General features: G+C 53.7%; 1 protein-coding gene across 1 annotated transcript in view; it reads left to right on the forward strand.

The window, feature by feature from the left end:
* The window catches only part of LOC123250909 (inner centromere protein), a 35114-nt gene extending 14944 nt beyond the window's left edge, over positions 1-20170 (forward strand). Inside the window, exons 5-18 of the mRNA XM_044680008.1 lie at positions 7428-7476; positions 9131-9173; positions 9363-9471; positions 9694-9745; positions 10315-10435; positions 10524-10658; positions 14281-14390; positions 14904-15021; positions 15156-15278; positions 16263-16444; positions 18870-18948; positions 19083-19199; positions 19425-19575; positions 19667-20170. Coding sequence (XP_044535943.1) covers positions 7428-7476; positions 9131-9173; positions 9363-9471; positions 9694-9745; positions 10315-10435; positions 10524-10658; positions 14281-14390; positions 14904-15021; positions 15156-15278; positions 16263-16444; positions 18870-18948; positions 19083-19199; positions 19425-19575; positions 19667-19881 — 1604 coding nt within the window. The 3' untranslated portion in view covers positions 19882-20170. The remainder of the gene's footprint in view (positions 1-7427; positions 7477-9130; positions 9174-9362; positions 9472-9693; positions 9746-10314; positions 10436-10523; positions 10659-14280; positions 14391-14903; positions 15022-15155; positions 15279-16262; positions 16445-18869; positions 18949-19082; positions 19200-19424; positions 19576-19666) is intronic.
* Positions 20171-21623: the final 1453 nt, after the last annotated feature.

Here is a 21623-nt window from a genome sequence, read left to right on the forward strand (position 1 = left end):
GTTCATGCATGGTTTTCCAAGTCTGTATGTGGCCTGCAGGGATCCGTTTCCTTTCTCTTTTATTTATTTATTTATTTGTTGGTTAGATTGTGAGTTCTGAGTTGTCTTCCTCCATCCCTCCCAGCCCTGCACCAGACAGGGTCAACACGTGAGATCGACATATATGTGGGACCATACAATACAATTTCCTTCTATCAGCTCTTTCTCTGGGGGTGTGGAAGGTATCTTCCCTCATAAGTCCTTCAGAGTTGAGTTGAATGTTGGTGTAACTCAGCATAGCTTAGTCATTGCTCACAGTTACTCTTCAAACAATATTGTCTTTACCATTGATGATGTTCTCTTGGTTCTGCTCGTTTCACTTTTCATTATTTCATGTAAGTCTTCCCAAAACAACCTGCTCCACATTTCTTATGTCATAGTAGTATTCCACCACAATCATGTTGCACAACTTATTCAGCCATTCCCCAACAGATGGGCACTCTTTGCCACCACAAAGAGCTGTTATTCATATTTTAGAACAAAGGTTCTTTTCCTTTTTCCTTGATCACCTTGGGAAATAGACTGAATATTGGTCAGAGGGTATATGGAGTTTGATGACTCTTTGGTTGGATCAGTTCACAATTCCACCAACAATGTATCAGTATCCCAATTTTTCCAGATTCCCTCCAACATTTATCCTTTTTCTCTTCTATCATTTTAGCCAGTCTAACAGGTGTGAGATGGTACCTTGGTCAGGGATCTGTTTCTATTTGAGTTTGTCAGATGTCTTTGAAGACTGGGGAGTAGGAAGGAGCTAGGCTGGGACAAGCTTTTTATCTTTTCCTTTTTTTTTTCCAGTTGAAGAAATTTGTTTACTTTTTTTCTATCAACAGAAATGACAATTATAGACAAGTTTTGATATACAGGAAAACCTTTTTGCCCACTTTTTTTTTTTTTGCTAAATAAAACAGCACAATAACTTTTTACACTTTTTTTTTAAACAATCCACTGCTTTCTTGGGCTGAAGCAAATTGTAAGAACGTATTGGTACTAGTATCTTACTTATATTGTTTAAGAACAGCAATGGAGAAAAATAAGTTATTTAAATATTGATTTCATATACAGAAAGTGCAACATTGTTAGTTGTTATGTCTTGCTTGACAGTTTTTGTTTCCCCTAAATATGACAAATGAGAATCAAGATAACTTGGACCCAGAGTACAATCTTTTTTCCCTTGCTGAGACAGAATGGTGCGCCACCAGCACTGGTGAATTGACCTCTCCAGCTGTGGTCAGGGAAAGGAACTATTTTCCAATAAAGGAATCTCCCGATTTCACCCAAACTTAGATTTGAGAAGGAGAACAGGGCATTTATGAAAGGTTATGTGTTAGCTAAATCATCTGGGAGCGTAAACAGTGTTTAGGGTTGGCTCCTGCCAGACAACTTTTGAAGTTAAAATTATACACAGTGGACACGTAACAAGTATCTGCCAGTCAGAACTTGCTTAGTAGGTTTCTTTTGTGCTTTCCAACAGTCAACAAACTTATTAACTTTTGCTCAGAATTGCACCCAACAGAGAAATTAATTAAAAATTTGATATGACTGAAGCCTCCCTTCTGTCAGATGAACTCTATCGGTTGACTGTTCAAACCTCGATTGACAACCACACACAGAAACTTAAGGCTTTACTAGGATCAAATTAAAAGTTTAAAGCAAAAAGAGCTCAAACAGGGGCAGCTGGGTAGCTCAGTGGATTGAGAGCCAGGCTTAGAGACGGGAGGTCCTAGGTTCAAATCTGGCCTCAGACACTTCCCAGCTGTGTGACCTTGGGCAAGTCACTTGACCCCCATTGCCTACCCTTACCACTCTTCTACCAAGAAACTAATACACAGAAGTTAAGGGTTTAAAAAAAAAAAAAAAAAAAAAAAAGAGCTCAAACATAGAACAAATTATAAAACCACCTAAAAGCCATTTCTGAAAACACACACTTCCCAGACTATTTCCATTGGAAACCACCCTCTCCCTCAACTTCTTGAGATATTATAGATGATTCCCAGATTTGGCTCAAACTTTTCCTACCTTACCAAAGGATCATTTCAGTCTGAGTCTCTGAAATACTTAAAAGTTTCTATTTTTCCTGCTTCTAGTAAATAAAATATCTTGTTGTGGCTTGGGGTGGGTGGAATTCAGTAATTCAGATAAAATGTTCTTCCCTGGGGTTTGTCAAATATAACTTATCATCATTGTCCAAGATCTCATAGTGGTACTTTTTCATGCTGTGATACTCTTGGTACTTTACATGCCTTCTATCTTACTCCTCCATTTGCTAAGGGAGGAAGGAAAGTCCATTTCCTACGTCACATCTCATGATGTCACTCAGAAATATTTTCAGATAATTTGGTCGCATCAGCAGCTTCCAACCTCTGGGCATCCTAAATAAGCCATGGTTCCATAAACATGAAAGGAGACACATGAATGCAGACACTTAATTGGGATAAAACAGCATGCTTAGTAAGGTTAAATATAAAGTCGACACCAATAACTGTTCCTGGGGTGTGTGGGACAAGCTTTAATGGCCAAACAGAAGAGTTTATTTTTGTTCCTAAAGCAGGACTTCTTCATCTGGTGCCCATGAAGTTTGTAAAAAATATATTTTGTCTTAAGTATATTTCAACATAATTAGTTTCTTTTGTAATTTTATGTATTTTGTTCTTTTAAAAACATTCTGAGAAGAAGTCCATAGGCTTCACCAGGAGATTGCCTGAGGGGTCTAGAACAAAAGAAGGTTTTTCTGGAGGTCCACTGGAGCTTATTAAGTACAGTGGGATGATGTAGTCAGACCTGTGGCTTTAGGAAAATGGTCTGTGTGGAGGCTGATTTGGAGAAGGGCAGAAAGACCAGTGCACCAGGCCAGCTCATCACCAGGTGGTGACCTAAGGAGATGTTGTAGACATAGAAAGGGAGCATTGCCCATGAGCTTGGTGCCATCTGCTTGGTGACTAGAATGGGTTTACCGAGGAAAGTCCTCAGATCCCTCAGCTCCTCCCCAAATGAGGCACTGCATTCTCATGAGCTTGGCTTTCCCTTGGTTGACTCCTTTTGTTGGTCCTGGGCTTGGCCTCCTTCATCAGCCGAAGTAAGGTGGTTGGCCAAAACTAGGCCTGAGGAGGCCTTGGAACCAGGGCCCCAGGGCCCCAGGACCCCAGCTGAGAGTTTTTGGAGAAGAGGATCTGATTCCTGGGTTTAGGCTTGTGAAGGGAGCTGTCCAGTAGTGGTACAGACAGATGGGCTTCCTGGGAAGTAGGGGCTCTACCCTCCCCTGGTTAGGTTTGGAGAATAATCTGAATGAGAGCCACTACTCTTTACAGAACCCTTTGTTTGCTGGGCCCATGACTCAGATTATGTCCTTTGATCCTCACAATAACCCTGGCAGGTAGGGGCTCTTATTATGCCCATTTTACAGATGAGGAACCTGAGACTTAAAAGACTCTACATCCAGCCTTAGATATTTCCTAGCTCTGTGACCCTGGGCAAGTCACTTCACTCTTTTTGCCTCAGTCCCAGCAAATACCAGATTTTAGATTCAAGGACTTCCTGGCGACCATTTAATGATACTTTTTGTTGAATTTTTTTCTTGTTTTTACATTTCTTAAACCTCCCTGTGTCCCTTGCCCTGTCCCTGAAAACCATCTATAATTCTAAAGGATTCTTTTAAAGGAAAAAAAAAAGAACAGTAAAATCCCACCCCTGTGCCTTAAAGAGAACCCAGGCCACAAGCACTCTCACTCATTGTTGCCTGTGGCAGAAACTGGAAGGTGAGTAGAGTTAAGGCATCAAAGAATGAAGGGAGAGATGGGGCAGAGCAGGTAGCCCCTGCCCTCAGGCCCTCCCTTTGGCACAGACAGGAGGGCATTCAGGAGAGATTTGGGTTGATGTCTGGGCCTTAGTCCTCTCATCTGACATAGCTCATAGGATGTTGGGGGAGAGCACTTTGCTCTTAGTTAGGAGCTGCAGAAATGTGAATTATGGGCTGTAGCAAAGCAGGTTAGGCTGGCTTTGGAGTTGGAAGGGCCCGTGTTCAGATTCTGCCTGTGACACACAGATGTGGGACCTGGGCATGGGCCAAGTGTTTTTTCCCCTTGGCACCTTAGAGGCTTCTCCAAGAGAGCATCAGAGAAAAGGGTGCTGTGGTCTGCTTGGTTGGGGTTGGGGCCAGGCAGCTCTTCAGCCCATACTGGTTTCCCACACTGCCCCTGGCACCTTCATAGGTCCAGATAAGGAAGCCTTCAGTGATGCTCAGCTGTGATTCAGTCGAAGCCAACAGACATTTATTAAACACCTGCTGTGAGCTGTGCCAGGTGCTGAGGATAGAGATACAACATGAAACCATCCCTGTCCTCAAGGAGCTTACCTCTAGGGGTTAGGGAAACCTTCCTGCAGGTATAATAAGAAATAAAGAAGGCCACAGCAATCCTGTCAGAGTGTTGTAAGGGTCCTCCAGAGCATGCCATTATTAGGCCCATTCTACTGCTGAAGAAGCTGAGTCTCAGACAAGTCACACCGCTTAGACACATGAGAGCCAGGATTTGAACCCCACTCTCTTCGCCTCCAGTTTTGAGGCCATTCCACTGCCCATGTTGGCCTCTCTGAGTACCTAGTGGAGATAAAAGGAGCCTTTGTAGGTGATGTCTGTTCAGTGTCTTGTGCTGGGTATAACCAGCTGGCTGTCCCTCCTCCTTTCTGGGGTGGTCTCGGGGAAGCAGCCCTGTTAGAGCTGGGAGAGCAGGACCCCTACTGCGATCCCCATAGCCATGGTCAGGGTGAAGCCCCAGAGGGGAGAGCACGAGAGCTAGTCGTGGTCTCACATTTTACTTCATTCCCAGATTTGGCTCCCCGGAGAAGGAGCTGTTTGTCCTGATGGATTTTCTCTGAGTGAGTGCAAGCCTGGCTGTTAGAAATCAGAATGAAAGGCAGGGTTTTTGGGCCAGGCCCCCGTGCTTACCCCTTCCTCCTTCTTGGTCACTCAGCTCTGGTACCCCTGGCTGGCTTGGTAGGTTCACTTGGAGCGAGTGGGAGTCTCGTGGTTTTTGACTTAAAGAGCCAGAAGGTACTTTTAAAGCAGGTGTCAGAGGACTTGTGCCTGTTTCCCCTTGTGGGCCCTCCCTAGAGTGCCCTCCTCACCTTCCTTCAGCTCTGAACAGCGTTCTATGGGGGTCCACTGTGCTCAGGCTGCAGAGATGGCACCTCTCATTCTTGACTTCAAAGGGACCAAATCGATCACTGTAGCATGTTTCAGGAGCATCGTGAGATGGCTTAGAAGGAGCCTTGGTAGAACCAGAAGGGCCCTTGGAGATTCTCGGGGCTAACATCACTCCCTCTCAGTGGAGAGCTTGCAGCCATGGCCCAAAAGAAAGGGCCCAAGGTCAGAAAGCTGGCAGCGGTGTGCCACCACGCCCATTGTTAGAAATTAGATGCTGATGGCCTGACTGAGATGGGCAGGTCCTCCTTGCGATAAAGTGATTTTTAGGAGCAAATGTTAAGAACCAGGTTGGATTTAAAAGGCCTACAGAGAAGGAAACTCGACATTGTTCTGAGACCTAGTGTGTGGAGGGTTAGTCCTGGGTCCATTTGACTCTTCCCTAAGTGCTTCTTTGCCCAGAACATAGTGGAGGAAGCCATGAGGCCCATGTTTCGAGGCCCTTGGAAATCTCCTGGGGATTAGGGTTGGGCCTCTGCTGTGTAAGTAGAAACTCACTATTTGAGCAGTCGTGGCATTGGAGAGAGCAGGAGAAGGAGGTAGGGGGAGTGTATCAGACTGGGGACACCCAGAACCCTGGTGTTGTGTGGCTTTGGCCCAATGTAGTGGAGAAGATGCAGCCCCAAAAGCTCCCTGGAGTGAGAAATTCAGTGAAAGCAAAGCCCAAGCTACTCCTTTGCACGTTCAGTTTTCTGAAGGGTTGGCAGATGCTCAGACCCAGGGAGCATCCTCTATTGACAAGGAGGCTTTTCTGCAGCGCTCAGGACTGGCCCTGTTAGACTGTGGAGGTTGGTTTTGAGGTGAGAGGCATCAAGTTGATTCCCTCCAGTTTCTGGATTTCTAGAGCTGAACAGGTAAGTCAGTGATCTGGGAGAAATAGCAAAAGAAAATAGAGAGAGGCCTGGGCTGTGTCCTTTTTCCAATGCAGACCTTAGTTTTCCCATCTCTAAAATGGGAAGGCTAGACTAGATGGATTTTAAGGCCCCAGCTATGTCTAGGCCCTTAAGGGAGGCAGGGGGAATAGTCTAGGGCAGACAGTGTCTGAGGGTCCTTCCAGCTTGAAATCTGGGGTCCTAGCTGGGGTTCTTGCCTTGCCTTTCCATGTTTCTTCCTTCTCATTGCCTTGTCCTGGGGGAGCTTGGTCAGATACTATGAACTTTCAGAATATGACAAGAAGAACTGCATCTTCTTCTGTGGATCTTCCTTCCCCTAAGTTGGCAGGGGGCTCCGGTCCTGGCTGTAGCTCCCTGTGGCCTTTGACTCTTGTAATCTGATGTTAGAAGAGCCAGAGACCCAAGAAGGACCTTTAGCATTGTCTCAGGCTATTTTCCTCCCTTTTTTGGCCCAGAGAGCCAGGAATTCACAGCTCAATGACTGGTTAAGGTGGCAAAAGTGGGCCCCGTCCTGGAGCAGCTAGGTGGCACAGTGGATAGGTATCAGGCTTGGAGTCGAGAGGACTTGAGTTCAAATCTGGTTTTAGATACTTCTTAGCTGTGTCTCCCCGGACTTAACCTCAGTTACCTAGTCCTTACTGCTCTTGTGCCTTAGAATCCATACTTGGTGTTGGTTCTAAGGTAGAAGGTGAGGATTAAAAAAAAAGAGAGTAGCCCCATGTGGTTTGTGACCCGCCTAACAAGGATGCCATCTTCCTCTGTTTGAGAGCCAGGATTTAGGCAGTTCTGCCTCTTGGAGATGGGAACCGAGGCCTGTTGTTAGGAGAGGCCTTGCTCAAGCAAGCTTCCCCAGCCAGGTCAGGTGGACCTGGAGTTTTCACCCGGTTCCTTTGCCTCCCAAAGCAGAGCTCTCTCCACAAGAGCTCACAGTCTCATGAGCTTCAAGAGGTTAGCATGGAGAATGGAACGTGACCCTGGGGGGAGCGGCTCTCCGGATCCCTGCTGTCCAAGGCTGTAGAGGCTGCTGGACTTGATGGAGTGAGAATTGGGGTTATGACTAATAGACTCTATCAACCTTTAGGGTGCTTTACATACAAATCTCATTTGACCCTCCCAGTACCACCTCCCCATTATCTCCACTTTACAGATGGGGAAACTGAAGTTCAGAGGGGGTGGGGTAACTTGGTCATGGCCAAACAACTGTCGTCAAGTAGGATTGAACCCAAGTCTTTCAGGTCCCTCGAGGGACCCTCTGCTGTTCTCTGACTTTTGGCTTTGTTGTTGGTTCTTCCTTTCAGGCCACAGCTACCTGGAGAGGCTTATGAAGGAGGTGCCTGGGAAAGCCAGGTGAGAGAGACACGGACGCCTTTGTCCACACACCGTGCTCTGGGGACTTGGGGATCGGTCCGGATGGGGTCCCTCCTCCTCCTGACGTCCCCTAGGGTTGGGGGCAGAAAGGTGTCGTCACCAGCAGTTCCGGGCCCTTGAAGGAGAAGCCCGAGCTCGCTGGGCCCGGGTGCAGCTGCTGGGGGCCCATTTTCCTCTCGGTGTGCCCCCCACAGACTGCATCCGAGCCGAGAGCATGTACTTGTGGCCACGGCTCACTCCCTAGCACGACCCTTTCCCATGCTTCTGACCATTCTATGAATGGTTAATTGTCATCCATCCTGACATTCCTTGTTGAGGAGAGGCGAGCAAGGCGCTGTGGGAAATGGGAGGCCTCTAAGATCCCATCCTCTGGAACCAAGGGGAGGAGGGAGGCGGCTTTTCTACAAGGGTCTGGTGCTCCTGAGCCCTTCGTCTTGGCCACCTCCTCCGGCACTGAAACGCACCCCTGTCCCCCCTACAGTGGGTAGAACGAATATTGCCGGGAGCTTGGCTTCTGGGAGGAAGGCCCGACCCCGTGTGTGGGGTTATACTTCCAGAGTAGACGTGGCTGCCCAGAGGTACTCGGGTAGTGCCCGCCCCCCTGAGCCTGACCAAAGAAAGGCTTCCCCAAGTCCTGACGTGTTCATTTGGAGGAGGTTAGAGGCAGCCTGGCCCAGCAGGCAGGGCCCAAGTCAGCAGGCAGCGTCGGCCCTGGGGCTCGTGTCATGGCTCTGTTTCTGGATGCCTGTGGGACCTCCAGAGAGTCTTGTAGTGTATCTGGGCCTCCATTTCCTCATCTTTACAAGGAGAGGCCGGGACTCAATGGCCTCCAAGGTCCCTGTCAGCACCAAGGCCTTGATCGTCCTATGAACTCCCTCCCTTTACAAGAAGGAGACCAAGGCTTAAGGGGAGTAGAGGGTGAGTAGCCCAGAGGCAGCACATCTCAGACTTGAACTCGGGTCCTTTGATTCCAGGACCCAGACCTTTCCTGCTCCCCCACAGTTTCTGGGAGTGTCTGGCAATACAGGACAAGAGCCTGTCCCTTGGGGCTTTCTTGCTTGTTCAGCCATGGATGGCGGCTGTCAAAAAGCCCGCCTGGCTGTCCCAGACAGGCACAGTCCCTCTGCTTGGTGGCAGGCAGAGCCAGCCTTCCAGGGAGCTGCCGGCTCTCCCTGTCTAGCCTCAGACATTGCTCCTCTGACGTGGCCACCATGACAGCAGCCTCCTCCTTGGTCTCTGGGCCCTTCTTATAGCCAGGCTGCTCTCTGCTCCAGAGGTCCCTTAGTGCCTCCAGGCTAAAACCCAAACTCTGGATGCTCCTTTTAGGCGGATCGGCCCCATCTGGCTCAGGGCCCCCAGCAGGTTTTCTGCGCATTCCTCCCTGGTCCAGCCCAGCGGCCCACGACACTGCCCGCTCCGGACACAGTTCTGTCGCCCATCCCCGTGCCTCAGCTTAGGGGTCCTCCCCTGCCTCTTACCCCTTGCCTGGCCCTGGCCATGGGGAATGAGCTCTGCCTGGATAGAGACAATGGGGCTTCCTGGTGATGGGAAGATGCGACCTTCCTAGAGCCCCCTCCTGGTGGCTGGGGGCCAGACTGACTATCTTTCTCAAGCTTTTTCTGCTTCCTTTCAGCTCTGAAGAGGACACAGAGCATGTGAAGGAAGCTGAGCAGGAGGTAGGCAGACTCTGGGGGTGTGGGGGAGGGCAGCAAAAGGGTGCCTGGCCATATACGCTCTTGGATTTACCCCCAGAGGTCATTCCCTCACCCTGTGCCTCAGTCCTGGTGCTGCTGCCTCATGGGGGAGGTGGGAGAGGCTTGGGGCCTGGGCCAGAACAAATCTGACCCTTCTGCCCTCTCCCGCAGACGTCAGAGGGCACCAGGAGAACGCTGCGCCCTCGGAATGCTAACAAGATTGCCATCAGCACTCCAAAGGCCCAGCCAGAGCCTGGAAGCCAAGGAAATGGTGACAGCGGTAAGGCCTTCCCTGGGGCGACGGAGTGTAAAAAGCCAGAACTCTGGTCCAGAGACTCTTGGGAGGCAATTGCACTAGGCCACCTTTGGTTCCCAAGCTTTGGCCCCTCGGCCTCTCTGAAAAATGGGCCCGGGGATCCCCATCCTGGGGCCTCTCAGGGTGGTGGGGATGTGATGAGGGAACCGTCCCACCCGCAGACTCACTCAGTTATTTCTCCCCCAGAGACCAAAACGGAGCAAGCGGAAGAGCCCAGGGAGCCGCCGCAGAGCGTCAGGTAGGACCTCCAGGGGCCAGGCCGAGCTGGGGGCAGGGAAGCACACGGCGGGGAGATGACTTGTAGGATTCTGGGGCAGGAGCTGGTGAGATGCCGGCCACCTGGGCGACCCACGAAGGATGGTGGTCAGGGGCCCAGAGAGCACGACGCAGGCAGGGCTTCATATTCCGTCGAACCCCAAACTACCGTGTTCCGTGGCGTGGGCTGCCCTTGGGGAGCTCAGACAGGCCCCCAGAGATGAGGCCTTCCTGCATCGAAGGACCCGCTGGGCCTCCAGGAAAGGGGGGACCTTTGAGGCGAGCGAGGGGGACACAAAGGATTCGGATCTCTCAGCACACTTGGGCTTCTCCTGGCCTGCCGTTCCCTTTCCCCCAGGAGGGCAGGCAGAGACTGTTTCATCGGTTCTCCCCCCGGCCTGGGTGAGCGGAGCCTGGAGAGTGTCCCCAGCCCAGGACGCAGTGTGAGGGGAGGCCGTGGATGCCCCCGTTGGGGCCACTCTGAGCCGGGGCAGGGGCGGTCATCATTCCTGCACAGCCCCGCATGGGCATTGTTTCTTCCGTCCGTCGCAGGCGTAAGAGGAGCTATAAGCAGGCCGTGAGTGAGCTCGATGAGAATGGGGATCACCTGGAAGACGAGGCGCTCACTCCTCCCAAAAACAAGACTTCGTCCCCCGTCTGCCCGCCCAGCAAGGTAAGGGGCTTGGCGCGCTCTCCCCAGGGTGCGGGGGCTGTGCCGTCCCGGTGCCCGGGCCTCCATCCTCCTCTCCCTGCCCTGGCAGGTGGTGAGGCCCCTGCGGACCTTCCTGCACACCGTCCAGAAGAACCAGATGCTCATGACTCCGACCTCCGCCGGCCGCACCAGCGTCATGAAGTCGTTCATTAAACGCAACACTCCAATGCACATGGATGCCAAGGTTAGCGGCCGGGCCGAGGGGGCCGGGAGGGACACGCCCGGGAAGGACGAGGCCTCTGGCAGCCCCCCCGGAGCGGCGGTGAGCCAGAGTGTGGGGCCTCCACTTGGGCGCCCTCAGCCACGTTTCCCGTTCCCTCTTGGCCGCCTGCAGGACGCTCCTAGCAACCAAGGGAGCCTGGCCTGGGGGGGTGAGGGCGAGAGAAAGACCCTCAGTGTCAGGGCTGCAGGCCTTTGGGTGGGCTTTATGTGCACACATGTACATGCGTGTGTACACACATGGATGTGTACGTGCACATGTGGGAGCCTGCTGGGGGTCTGTGGAGGCTTCTCTGCTGGCGGCCGAAGGTGTTAATGTGAGGCTTCCCCCTTTCTCCTCCCCACAGGGCAGTTTTGTCGTAAGTAATCCATTCCCCGTCCTAGTGCCGTAGCCCCCGTCACCCTCCCTACTGAACCACCGCCTCCCCCGGCAGCCAGGATCCCTTGTTGAAACACTAACCCTGAGTGTGCCCCGCCCAAGGGCCTCCTGGAAGGTCCAGCCTCTGCTTCGGGGTCACACGGCGAGCCTTCACAGGACTTGACCTTCCACAGAGGCGAGATGCCCAGGACGCCCTCGCACTGTCGGTGACCACAGCCCGTAGCCTCCCCCCACTCGATCTCGAGGCCCGCCATCCTGAGAAAGACACACACACTGGCCCTGGGACGCCCCCACCTTCCTTCTGGACCTCAGCCTGGCCGTTGGCCGACAGTGCTTCCCTCTAGATCTTAGTCTGACTTTGTCGTCTAGTGTTAGTAGAAGAAGCTGTGTGACGTTCCTAATTCCCAGAGTCTCTGAGCTCCTCCTTAGTCAGGGAGACAACTTTTAAATTGATCTTCTTTATTGCAATGAAATTGGGGTGGAGCCCATGAGACCAACCTGGGTTGATGAAGGCAAAGGGACTCTGGTATTAGAATTCAATTGGGCAACTCAGTGCCTCAGTGAATTGAGAGCCTGGCCTCGAATTGGGAGGTCCTGGGTTCCAATCTGGCCTCAGATACTTCCTAGCTGTGTGACCCTGGGCAAGTCACTGAACCCCCATTGCTTAGCCCTACCACTCTTCTGCTTTGGAACCAATAGCTAGTATCAATTCTTAAACAGAAGGCGAGGGGTTTTTTGTTCTGTTTTCTAAAAAAAGGAAATTCAATTGGAATTGACGTCTTGGGCCTAGAATGGCATAATGAATGTCAGCAGCCTCTGGGAATCAGGAAAGTTTGACTAGCCTCTTTGTAGTCATAACTGGGGAGAGAGCCCAGGGGAGGTGAGGGCGGGCGGCCCGGCTGTCTCCATCACTTCGTGTTTGGGTCTTTGCATTCCCCCCATTGCCCTGTGCTCTTCTCACTCACTGGCTACTGGACCCAGCAAGCACCCCCAGGGAAGCGGATCCCTGTAGCCTGAGGCTGGAAGTTTGCTATCTGGGGCCTGGCATGAACAGCTTTCCCCTGGGCACTTGGGTGAGCCTCCTACTGGCCTTGTTGGCCAATTCCCTAATACCCAGAGTAGAGAGCCGATTCTACCTTGGACTATTCCTCCAGGGGGACACCCTTTTCTCTTCCTAAAGGAGTCCAAAGAAGCTGGCTTTTCGTCCTCCTGGGAACTGGGGATTCTCTGGCTTGGGAAGAGCAGACCGGTAGTCATGGCTAGGGGGTGACCTGAGTCTGCTCCAGGAAAGCCTCGTGCCTATCACAACCCACTGAACTTTACACTTGGACATCGGAGCTGACATAAGAGCATCCTCCAGTGTCTGAAGGCCTCAGCTTTCTAGAGAAGGCCATTTGCCCCATGCCGTCTCCTATGGGATGGGAGTGGGTCAGAGGAGTTTTCTAGATGTTGTTGAATTGCATGGAGCTGGTCCTTCAGGGGTCCTCCCCCTCTTCTATTTTCCAGGGCACCCAGAATGGGCAGTAGAGGAAGCCCTGAGCTCAAGCCTCATCTGATAGGACCATGCTTATTGCGTGACTTGGGCAGATCATGGGAACCCCAGTGCCCTGGGAAGCTTTCTGAGACTCTCAGAGAAATGTCCTTGATACATACTGGTGAAGGGAGATTCCACACTGGGAACTCTCAGAGGGCCTGATGACCCCCTCCTTCCTGCCCTTGTAGAAAGCAAATCCTTTCCCCCCATTTTTGTTTTCTAAATTTGAAGGTTTTTTAGAATAGATTTTGTGAAAATTGAGCAAACGAGAATTTTTTTAAAAAGAAAAGAACAGCCTTGCCAGTGCCCCATCCAAAGCTGTTCTCCCACTTGTCAGACTTCTTTAAACCATTGAGCCCCTCCTGCTTTTCTCCACTCCATCTTGCTGATGCCAGCAGGATCAAGGCAAGCCAGCTTTTCCCCAGCAGGCCAGGCAGGGCCGGTCCCCCAGCTTGGTGGAAGCAAATCAAGTTCCCAGGGCCACAGCCCTTCCCAGAGGAGGTTTTTTACCAGAGAAATGGGGAAGATCCACCTGGGGAGGGAATTACCCCTTGGGAGCAGCAGCCCACTTGGAGGCTTGCTTTTTGCCCCACTGGAAGCCCTGGGGACTTTAGGAAGTTGGTGGCTTTGTGGAAAGCCTCACCTTCCTCTGTGCCATTGTGAAGGTAGCAATCCCTTGGCTGATGTCTGTGCCAACCAGAGGGGCCCAGCTCCTGCAGAATGCAGGGCAATCCCCAGAGCCAGAGGTTCTCTGGCCCCGTGCCCTGTCAGAGGCAGGAATTGCCTCTGCAGCTTCTTGACATGTGGCATCTGTCTAGCCTTTACTTGAATTCCTTAGAACAGCAGGGAGTTCACTACTTCACAAGATGGCTCATTTCACTTCTGAACAGCTTGTTTATAAAAGGAGGGCTAGCTCTCATTGTCAGCATGATGCTTACACACAGTGGAGCCCAAGTAAATGTGTATCACAGAGAAATTTAGAAAGTTCCGTTTGGTGTTCCTAACTTTGACCCATCCTGGTCATGCCCTCTGAGACCAAGTAGAGAGCGACCACCATCCCAGGACTGAAACCTCTGCTCTTCTCTCTTCTCCTGGGGTTCCTTACGCCAGCTTTCCTAGGGCAGATTTTCAGGTCCAGCCTGTCTGCAGGCCTTCCTAGCACTGCCCTGGCCAGGACCACAGCCACCTTTCTGGACAGTCCCAGGGGTGTGAGAGCTTCTGGGTTCCAGCTGCCTCCTGGCCCTTCTCTCCTTGCCCAGCACTGGGGCTGCTTCACTCTTGGGCCGGCAAGCTGCATCATTCACTGGCATGGACCGTTTGGCTACAGCCTACGTGGGGCTGCCCTCAACTCCTGGGCCTTCTGCATCAGGCATGTGTGGCCTTGGTCCAGCCTCATCCCATCTGGGCCTCACCTCAGAGATGGAGGGGGTTCTCTTCCCCACTTGGAACTGGGCCCACTAAGCCCCTGGAGAGAAGCTGAGGGGGTGAGAGCAGCCCCAAGCCTGGAGTGCTGCCCAGAGATGGTGCAAGGACTGTGCAGACAAGGAATCTGGGGTCTCAGGGTGGGATAATTCGGGGCAGAGGCAGCCCTGGGAGCCCACACTGGCCAGCCACACCTCTGGGAGCTGGCCTGCCTGGGCCCCCACCCATGGCCTGGCCCTTCGTGCCCCACAGGAGAAGGAGCGGCAGCGACTGGAAAACCTGAAGAAGAAGGAGGAGGCTGAGCTGCTGAGGAAGCAGAAGGTGGAGGAGGACAAGCGCAGGCGCCTGGAGGAGGTGAAATTGTGAGTTTCCACCTGGCCCCGCCCCCTTCTAAATAGTCAAAGTGGGCCTCTGGAGGTGTGTCTGCCCCCGCCTCCTGGCCTGGCCTCACCCCCTATGATATATTGTCAATGTCCTCTCTGGAGGTGTATCTTCTGGCTCCACCCCCTGGCCTGGCCCCGCCTCCCTGCAATATATTGTCAATGTCCCTCTCTGGAGGTGTGTCTACCTGGCCTGGCCCCCCCTCCCTGCAGTATAGTGTCAGTGTAGTCCTCTGAAGGTGTGTTCCCTGGGCCATCCCCAGCCTTGCCCCATCCTGCCCCTTCCTCATTAGTCAGCCAGTCCCTCTGGAGTGGAGGAGGAGATGGGAGTGTCTGCCTGCCCGCTGGCTGGTCTGGCCCTGCCTCCTTGTACTATATTGTCAGTGTCCCCCTCTCTGGAGATCTGGGCCCGCCTGTAGTAGTCAGTGTGCACCTCCGGAGGAGGCGAGGGGGCTCCCTGCCTGGTGACCCGCCCTTTGGTCCCTGTGGCCCCAGGAAGCGGGAAGAGCGCCTTCGGAAGGTTCTGCAGGCCCGGGAGCGGGCGGAACAGCTGGAAGTAGAGAAGAAGAAGCGCATTGAGCAGAAGCTGGCCCAGCTAGAGAAGAACGAGAAGGTCAGCAGTGGCAGGGCCCCTAGGGAGCCACCAGAGGGGATGGACACGGGTGTCTCCTCCCCACCAGGGTAGGTGGGGGGGTTCCCTTTCTGAGTCCTGGCTCAACCTGACTGGGAGTTTGGCCGGGGTCCCAGGCAAAGGAAGAGCGACTGGCGGAGGAGAAGGCCAGGAAGAAGGCAGCAGCCAAAAAGCTGGAGGAGGCAGAGACAAGGCGAAAGCAGGAGGAAGAAGTCAGAAGGCAGAAGAAGCTCCAGCAGGTAAGAGGAGGAAGGATAGATGGATGGACTGATGGACGGAAGGCTAGAAGCACTAGGCACCAAGGACTATGTCAGCCCCTTCCTCATGGGGCAGCAGGAGCACTGCTGGGCCTCGAGTTCAGATCTAGCCTCAACATTCAGTTGGGCAAGTCGCTTAACTACTGTCTGCCTCAGTTTTCTCTTCCGTAAAATTCCATGTGCTTCCAGAATTGTTATAAAAGAGCAGGTGAGATAACCTGGTTAAGAGCCATAGAAATGCTCTTACCAACATCGTCTTCCTTGGCATCAGCCCCCACCCTGCAAAGCGGGGAGGGATTAAGAAAGACTCTTGGCTGGACGTGATCATCCCAGTTCTTCACCCTTCACACCTTCTCTCTGGGATGGGAATTCTTCCTCACTGGCCTGTGCCTTTCCGGACATCTAAGCCCAATCTTTCCTTAGTCCAAAAAATTCAATAGCTAAACCTGTGGACAGTTTGCCTTGTCCCTTGTTGGAATTCATGTGGGTAGCCTGTTGTTCATCTCCAGAATACAATGGAATCATTGATTTAGAACTAGAAGGGGCCTTCAAGGCCACTGAGAACAACTCCCTCATTTTACAGAGGGAATTTAGCCCAGTAAATGCTTGCTAAGGGTAGATTTAGACCCAGTCCATCCCTCTGCCTGATTAGTGTTTTGTCTGTTTCTTCCTTTTTTATTATTATTTTTTAAACCCTTATCTTCCCTTTTAGAATCAATCCTAGGCAAAAGAGTGGTGAAGGCTAGGCAGTGGGGAGTTAAGTGACTTGCCCAGGGTCACCCAGCTAGGAAGTGACTGAGATCCTCCTACCTCTAGGCCTGGCTCTCTTTCCACTGAGCCACTTGGCTGCTCCCAAGTTGCCTGTCTTTTCCGAGAACATTGCTCTGCCCATTTCACTCGAAGCCTAACCTGCCCTCCCTGACTGGCTGAAGGCCCCCTGAGCTCTTTCTCTTTCCTGTTCTCCAGGAGGAGGAAGAGCGGAGATACCAGGAGCAGCTACAGAGAAAGAAGGAGGAAGAACAGGAGAGGCTACGGAAATTGGCCGAGGCCAGGAGGATCATGGAACAGCAGAAGCAGCGTGAGCAACAGCTGGCCCTTGAGAGAGAGCTGGAGAGAAAGAGGGAGCAAGAGAGGCTGCAGGCTGACAGGTGAGGGCAGGCCACAAAGGTCCCCCCAGAGCAGAAGGAGGGATAGACAGATGGACAGATGACTCCTGGTGCTTGCCTCCAGCAGGCTGATTGGTGCCCATTTGTGTGTGTGTAAGAGTCCATGCAAATGAGTGAGACAGTTCTGAGAGGCAGGCATTTGTAGGTGTTATCCCCATCTTCAGATTAGGAAACTGAGGCTCACACAAGTTCCTTGGGAGCAGGATTCAAACTCAAGCAAGTCTTTATTGTCATTTTATATTTTCTAAAAGTAGGTTTTAAGACGTGTTCCCCTCCCTTGTCCCATTGAATTCTTTGTGTAAAGGAAAGGTAGGCCAAACTGACCCCATGGGGTGGGGGCCACGGACCACCTTCCTGGCCCTCCATCTCGACAGTGAAAAGGGAAGTGGGTGAGTGACGACGAGTGCATTGTCCATTCTCCTGGACTTCCTTCACTCTGTGCCACATTCCATTAGAAGTCTTTCCACGTTTCTTCAAATATTTCATTTGTTGTTTCCCTTTTTTGTCCCTTTTTTCTAATTACACGTAGAAACGTTCTCTAAGAATGGTTACTTTTGCAGCCCACATTTTCTCCCCTCCCCAGATGGTAACCAGGGTGAACGGGTTTTTACAGTGTGGTAGCAGCACCCATTTCCATATTTCTCTTTCATTTGCTGTTTCTTGCCGTATACAAAGAATCCCTCACCCCCGGCGCTCACAGCTGGTTAGCCGTTCCCCAGGCGGTCTTTCCTCTTTGTTTCCAGTTTTTTGCTTTGGCCATTTGGGCAGAGGCAGTATGTGGTTCCAGGTCTTCCCTCGGCATCTTTGCCTCCGTGTGGCTCAGGACCATTTCTGCTTCCTCGGGTAGCGCAGTGGGGTCCGGAGCTCACTGGAGAAGCGGCCGGACCTTTTCTGGTTCTTATTCCGTTTGGTGCGCTTACTTCAGCCTCAGGTGCTCTCGGGATGCTCCGGCTCCCCCCGGGTTTCTGTGAGCTCCTGGGCCCCCTCGCATGGTCTTCCCTGAGATTTTACAGATCACTTTCTGTTTTTATTTTTATTTTCATTCATTTATTTTTTTTTTAGGCCCTCACCTTCCATCTTGGAGTCAATACTGTGTATTGGCTCCAAGGCAGAAGAGTGGGAAGGGTAGGCAATGAGGGTCAAGTGACTTGCCCAGGGTCACCCAGCTGGGAAGTGTCTGAGGCCAGATTTGAACCCAGGACCTCCTGTCTCTAGGCCTGGCTCTCAATCCACTGACCCACCCAGCTGCCCCCCCCACTTTCTGTTTTTAACTGGCATCCGGCCACTTGGTGAGAAGCCGGCCAGCCCCAACTGACCCAAAAAGGGGCTTCTTGGCTTCCTTTTCCAGAGACACTTGGGCTGGCAATGTTAGCCTGTGCAGGCTCTGAGCCCATTTTTGCCGCCTTTGCTCTACTGGCTTAATGAAGTGCTTTCGGTGGGTGGCCTCCAGGGGTGCCCCATCGTCTGCCCTTTTTTTTTTTTTTTTTTTTTAACCCTTAACTTCTGTGTATTGGCTCCTAGGTGGAAGAGTGGTAAGGGGGGGGGCATGGGGGTCAAGTGACTTGCCCAGGGTCACACGGCTGGGAAGTGTCTGAGGCCAGATTTGAACCCAGGACTTCCTGTCTCTAGGCCCGACTCTCCATCCACTGAGCTACCCAGCTGCCCCCCGTCGTCTGCTTTTGATTCTTCCGGCTGGCCGTTGGTCTCAGTCTTTGAGTGTGACCGTACACGGGCAAGAGAGGCTGTAACGGCTCGTTTCCGGCCTGTTTCTCTCAGCTCTCCTTCGCTGGCACTCAGACTTTCCGCTCAGCTCTGAGCTTTTTTGATCATTAAAAGCCCATTTTTCCCCCCTGCAGGACTATCATTCTTGGTTTTTAGGCCGGTCTCCAGACTGACCCTGTAACGTGTGGGGAGGGACGGCTCTGAACAGGGGCTGACACAAAGCCTGTGAACATTTTGATGGTGGAGGGGACGGAGGAGGGACGTGGCGCTGAGAGGGGGCAGCTTCCCCCAGATCCTCTCGGTCACCTGCAGGCCTGGGAGTGCATTTGGGCGTCTCACGTAGCGCCTGCGCACGGTCCCACAGTGGGGTGACTGCCGGCCCCCCTCTGTCGCCACGTGCCCCAGCTGGGGGAGTCCGCGGGGCCTCGGACTTGGCGGAAGAGTGTGGAGAAAGTCTTGGGGGAAGATAGAACAGAAAACGTGGTTCAGGCCGTCGTCCTGCGTGCACCGTGCTGGCACGAGGACAAAACCGGGCCGGGCCCTGCCCCCGGCTCTGGGAGCCCCGGTCCTTGGCCTGCCTTCCTGACCTGCCAGCAGGTAGAGAGCGGCCCGTCAGGCACGGGAGCCGAGGGAGGGGGACTCGGGCCCCTGCCTGCCGGCGACAGCTCGGGCTCTTGACTTCCAGAGAGCGGCTGGAGAAGGAGCGAGCCTTGAGGCTGCAGAAGGAGCGGCTGCAGCGGGAGCTGGAGGAGAAGAGGAAGAAGGTGAGGCTCCGCGCCAGCACGGCCTGGGCCCCCCCCAGCCTCAGAGCCCGCCCGTCCCAAGGGGGCCGTCCCCGGGGGGCCCTCGGGTGGGGGTGTCCCGCCTCCCCGGTTCACACGTCCCGTGTCGGCCCCAGGAGGAGCATCAGCGCCAGGAGCTGGCGCGCAGGAAGCTGCAGGAGGAGCAGGAGAGGAAGGCCAGGGAGGCCGCCGCCGCCGCCAACAAGTTCCTGAACGTGACGGTGGACGTGCAGGTGAGACTGTCCCGGAGGCCGCAGAGCCCCGAGCCGGGCCTCGCTTCCCTCGGCGCAGGCCCAGGGTTTGGCTCCCGGCGTGGGAGGCCCTCGGCAGCCTCACGCCAGACACGAGGCTGGCTCGTGGCCTCTCCGCACCTCGGGGCGGGGGGGGGTCGAGCCGGATCCGGGGGGCTTCCCTGTGGCGCCGGGGTGACGGGGTGACGGCGTCTGTTTCCTCTTAAGTCTCCAGTTTGCAACTCATACGAAATGACCCCGCAGGGCCCCCGGGGGGGCCCCAAGATCAATCCGGACAACTACGGGATGGACCTGAACAGCGACGACTCCACGGACGACGAGACGCAGCCCCGGAAGCCCATTCCCGCCTGGGCCAATGGTGAGGGCCGGCCTGGATGGGGGGGGCGGCGGAGAGGGGGCGGCGGGGTTCCGGGGGGGGACACACGCGTGACCCCACTCTCCCGCCCCAGGGAGCCAGCTGAGCCAGGCCGTCATCCGCCAGTACTACAACCCCCCCGACATCGACCAGCTCTTCGGCACCATCCTCAGCCCGCGGCTCGAGGACATCTTCAACAAGAGCAAACCGCGCTACCACAAGCGCACCAGCTCGGCCGTCTGGCACTCGCCGCCCCTCCCCGGATCGCGGCCCTTCACGGGCGCCTCCTACGGCCTGAAGAAGCCCTGAGCCTCCCCTGGACCGGCTGCGGCTCTCCGGACTGGACGGTGTGTTTTCTCTAAGAAATGGGGGGTTTTTAGCCAAGGGGAGCCGGAGGCCTCTCGAGCCGGGGCTGCCTGGCCGCAGCGGGCGCCGGGCCTGGGGTCAGCAGAGACTGAAACCCCGAGATGCCGTGGGGGGGCGACGGTCACGGCCCCCCGGAGAGCCGGCGGCCCCCGGCTTGTACATAGGCAGCTAGTTTGAGAGGACGTCGAGCCCCGCATTTTAAGGGCAGATCAATAAAATGTATTCCCTGTGGCGTGCCGTGCATTCTTACTGGCGGGGCACCGCCACGAGCCTGGCCTGCCCCCTCAGCAGTGCCCAGGGAGAGGCCAGTGGCCACTGAGGGCAACGGGGGGCCAAGGGGAGACCCCCTGCCCTGGGAACAGCCGGGTCACAGCAGACGGGTCTCAGGCATCTTTGTCTGAGGACTCATCTGGCTCTGCTTTTCCACGTCCCCCAGCTCTGGCATTCCCCGTCTTGGGGTCCCCAATCCCCCCGGCTCTGACACTTCATATCCTGGGGCCCCTGATCTCCCCTCCCCCATTCCCCATCCTAGGCTCCCCAATCTCCTCTCCCTCATTCCCCATCCTGGGGCCCCCTACCATCCATGCTCTGCATTCTCAGGCTCCTCCCTGTTTGGGCCTTCTGGGAGCCCTCATGGCCCGGGGGGTGGGGTGGTCCACGCGGCTTCTCAGTCCTCATTCCAGGTGACCATTGTTCATGGTTCCTCGGCTTGGACATGTGCACACTGTTTGTTTTAAAACCCTTACCTTGGCTCCAAGGAGCTCTTAAGGCTTAAGATCCTTACCAGGCTCTTGGAGCCATGGCTCCAAGGCAGAAGAGTGGTAAGGTCTAGGCAATGGGGGTCAAGTGACTTGCCCAGGGTCACACAGCTGGGAAGTGCCTGAGGCTAGATTTGAACCTAGAACCTCCCATCTCTAGGTCTGGTTCTCAATCCACTGAGCTACCCAGCTGTCCCCTGTGCTATGCCTTGAGGGTAGAAAGACAATAGAAGGTAATAGGGAGTCATGGTAGTTTATTGAGCAGGGGATGCCATGATAAAATTTACACTTTAGGAAGATCATTTGACAGCTTAGTAGAGGATAGACTGGAAAGGGGAGTGAATTGAGGCAGGGAGACCAAAGATCATGTACCAGGTGGTCGCCGTGTAGGTAGAAAGATGCTATGAGAGATGTGAAGGTAGAATTAGCAAGATTTGGCAACAGATTGGCCATATGGGATGAGGGGAAATAAAGAGCTGAGACTAGAACTGAGTCTGGATTGCCATGACCACCGCCTCCGACTACCGTAAGCCCCAGATCATGGGCTTCTCTGAAGTGAGGAAGATGGATGTGAGCCTCAGAGACCATCTGCGGAAACGGGAGCCTTCCCAGATAAATGGAAGGACCAAAGCTTTACCTTCACACTCTCGTCAGCCTGAAGGACCCACGTCCTAGTGATCTGGTATCAATAGTTGGGGATCACTGGTGAGAAAATCGAGGGACTTCATTGTGGACAGTTAGTGGCGCACACCGACTCCTCTTGTGACTCAGTTCTGGAGCTGCCTCTCAGTCCCTCTCTTCCAACTTCCCACTTGAGAGAAAATGTATTCAGTCACGAGAATTGGGAGAAACCCTTATTACTTTGTTTGAGCCCAGCTCTTCCTGGCGGGGAGACGGGGCCCCCTGTGGCTGTGGTCCAGTGACTTC

Source organism: Gracilinanus agilis, chromosome 6, assembly GCF_016433145.1.
Source record: "Gracilinanus agilis isolate LMUSP501 chromosome 6, AgileGrace, whole genome shotgun sequence".
In the NCBI taxonomy this organism is placed as follows: Eukaryota; Metazoa; Chordata; class Mammalia; order Didelphimorphia; family Didelphidae; genus Gracilinanus; species Gracilinanus agilis.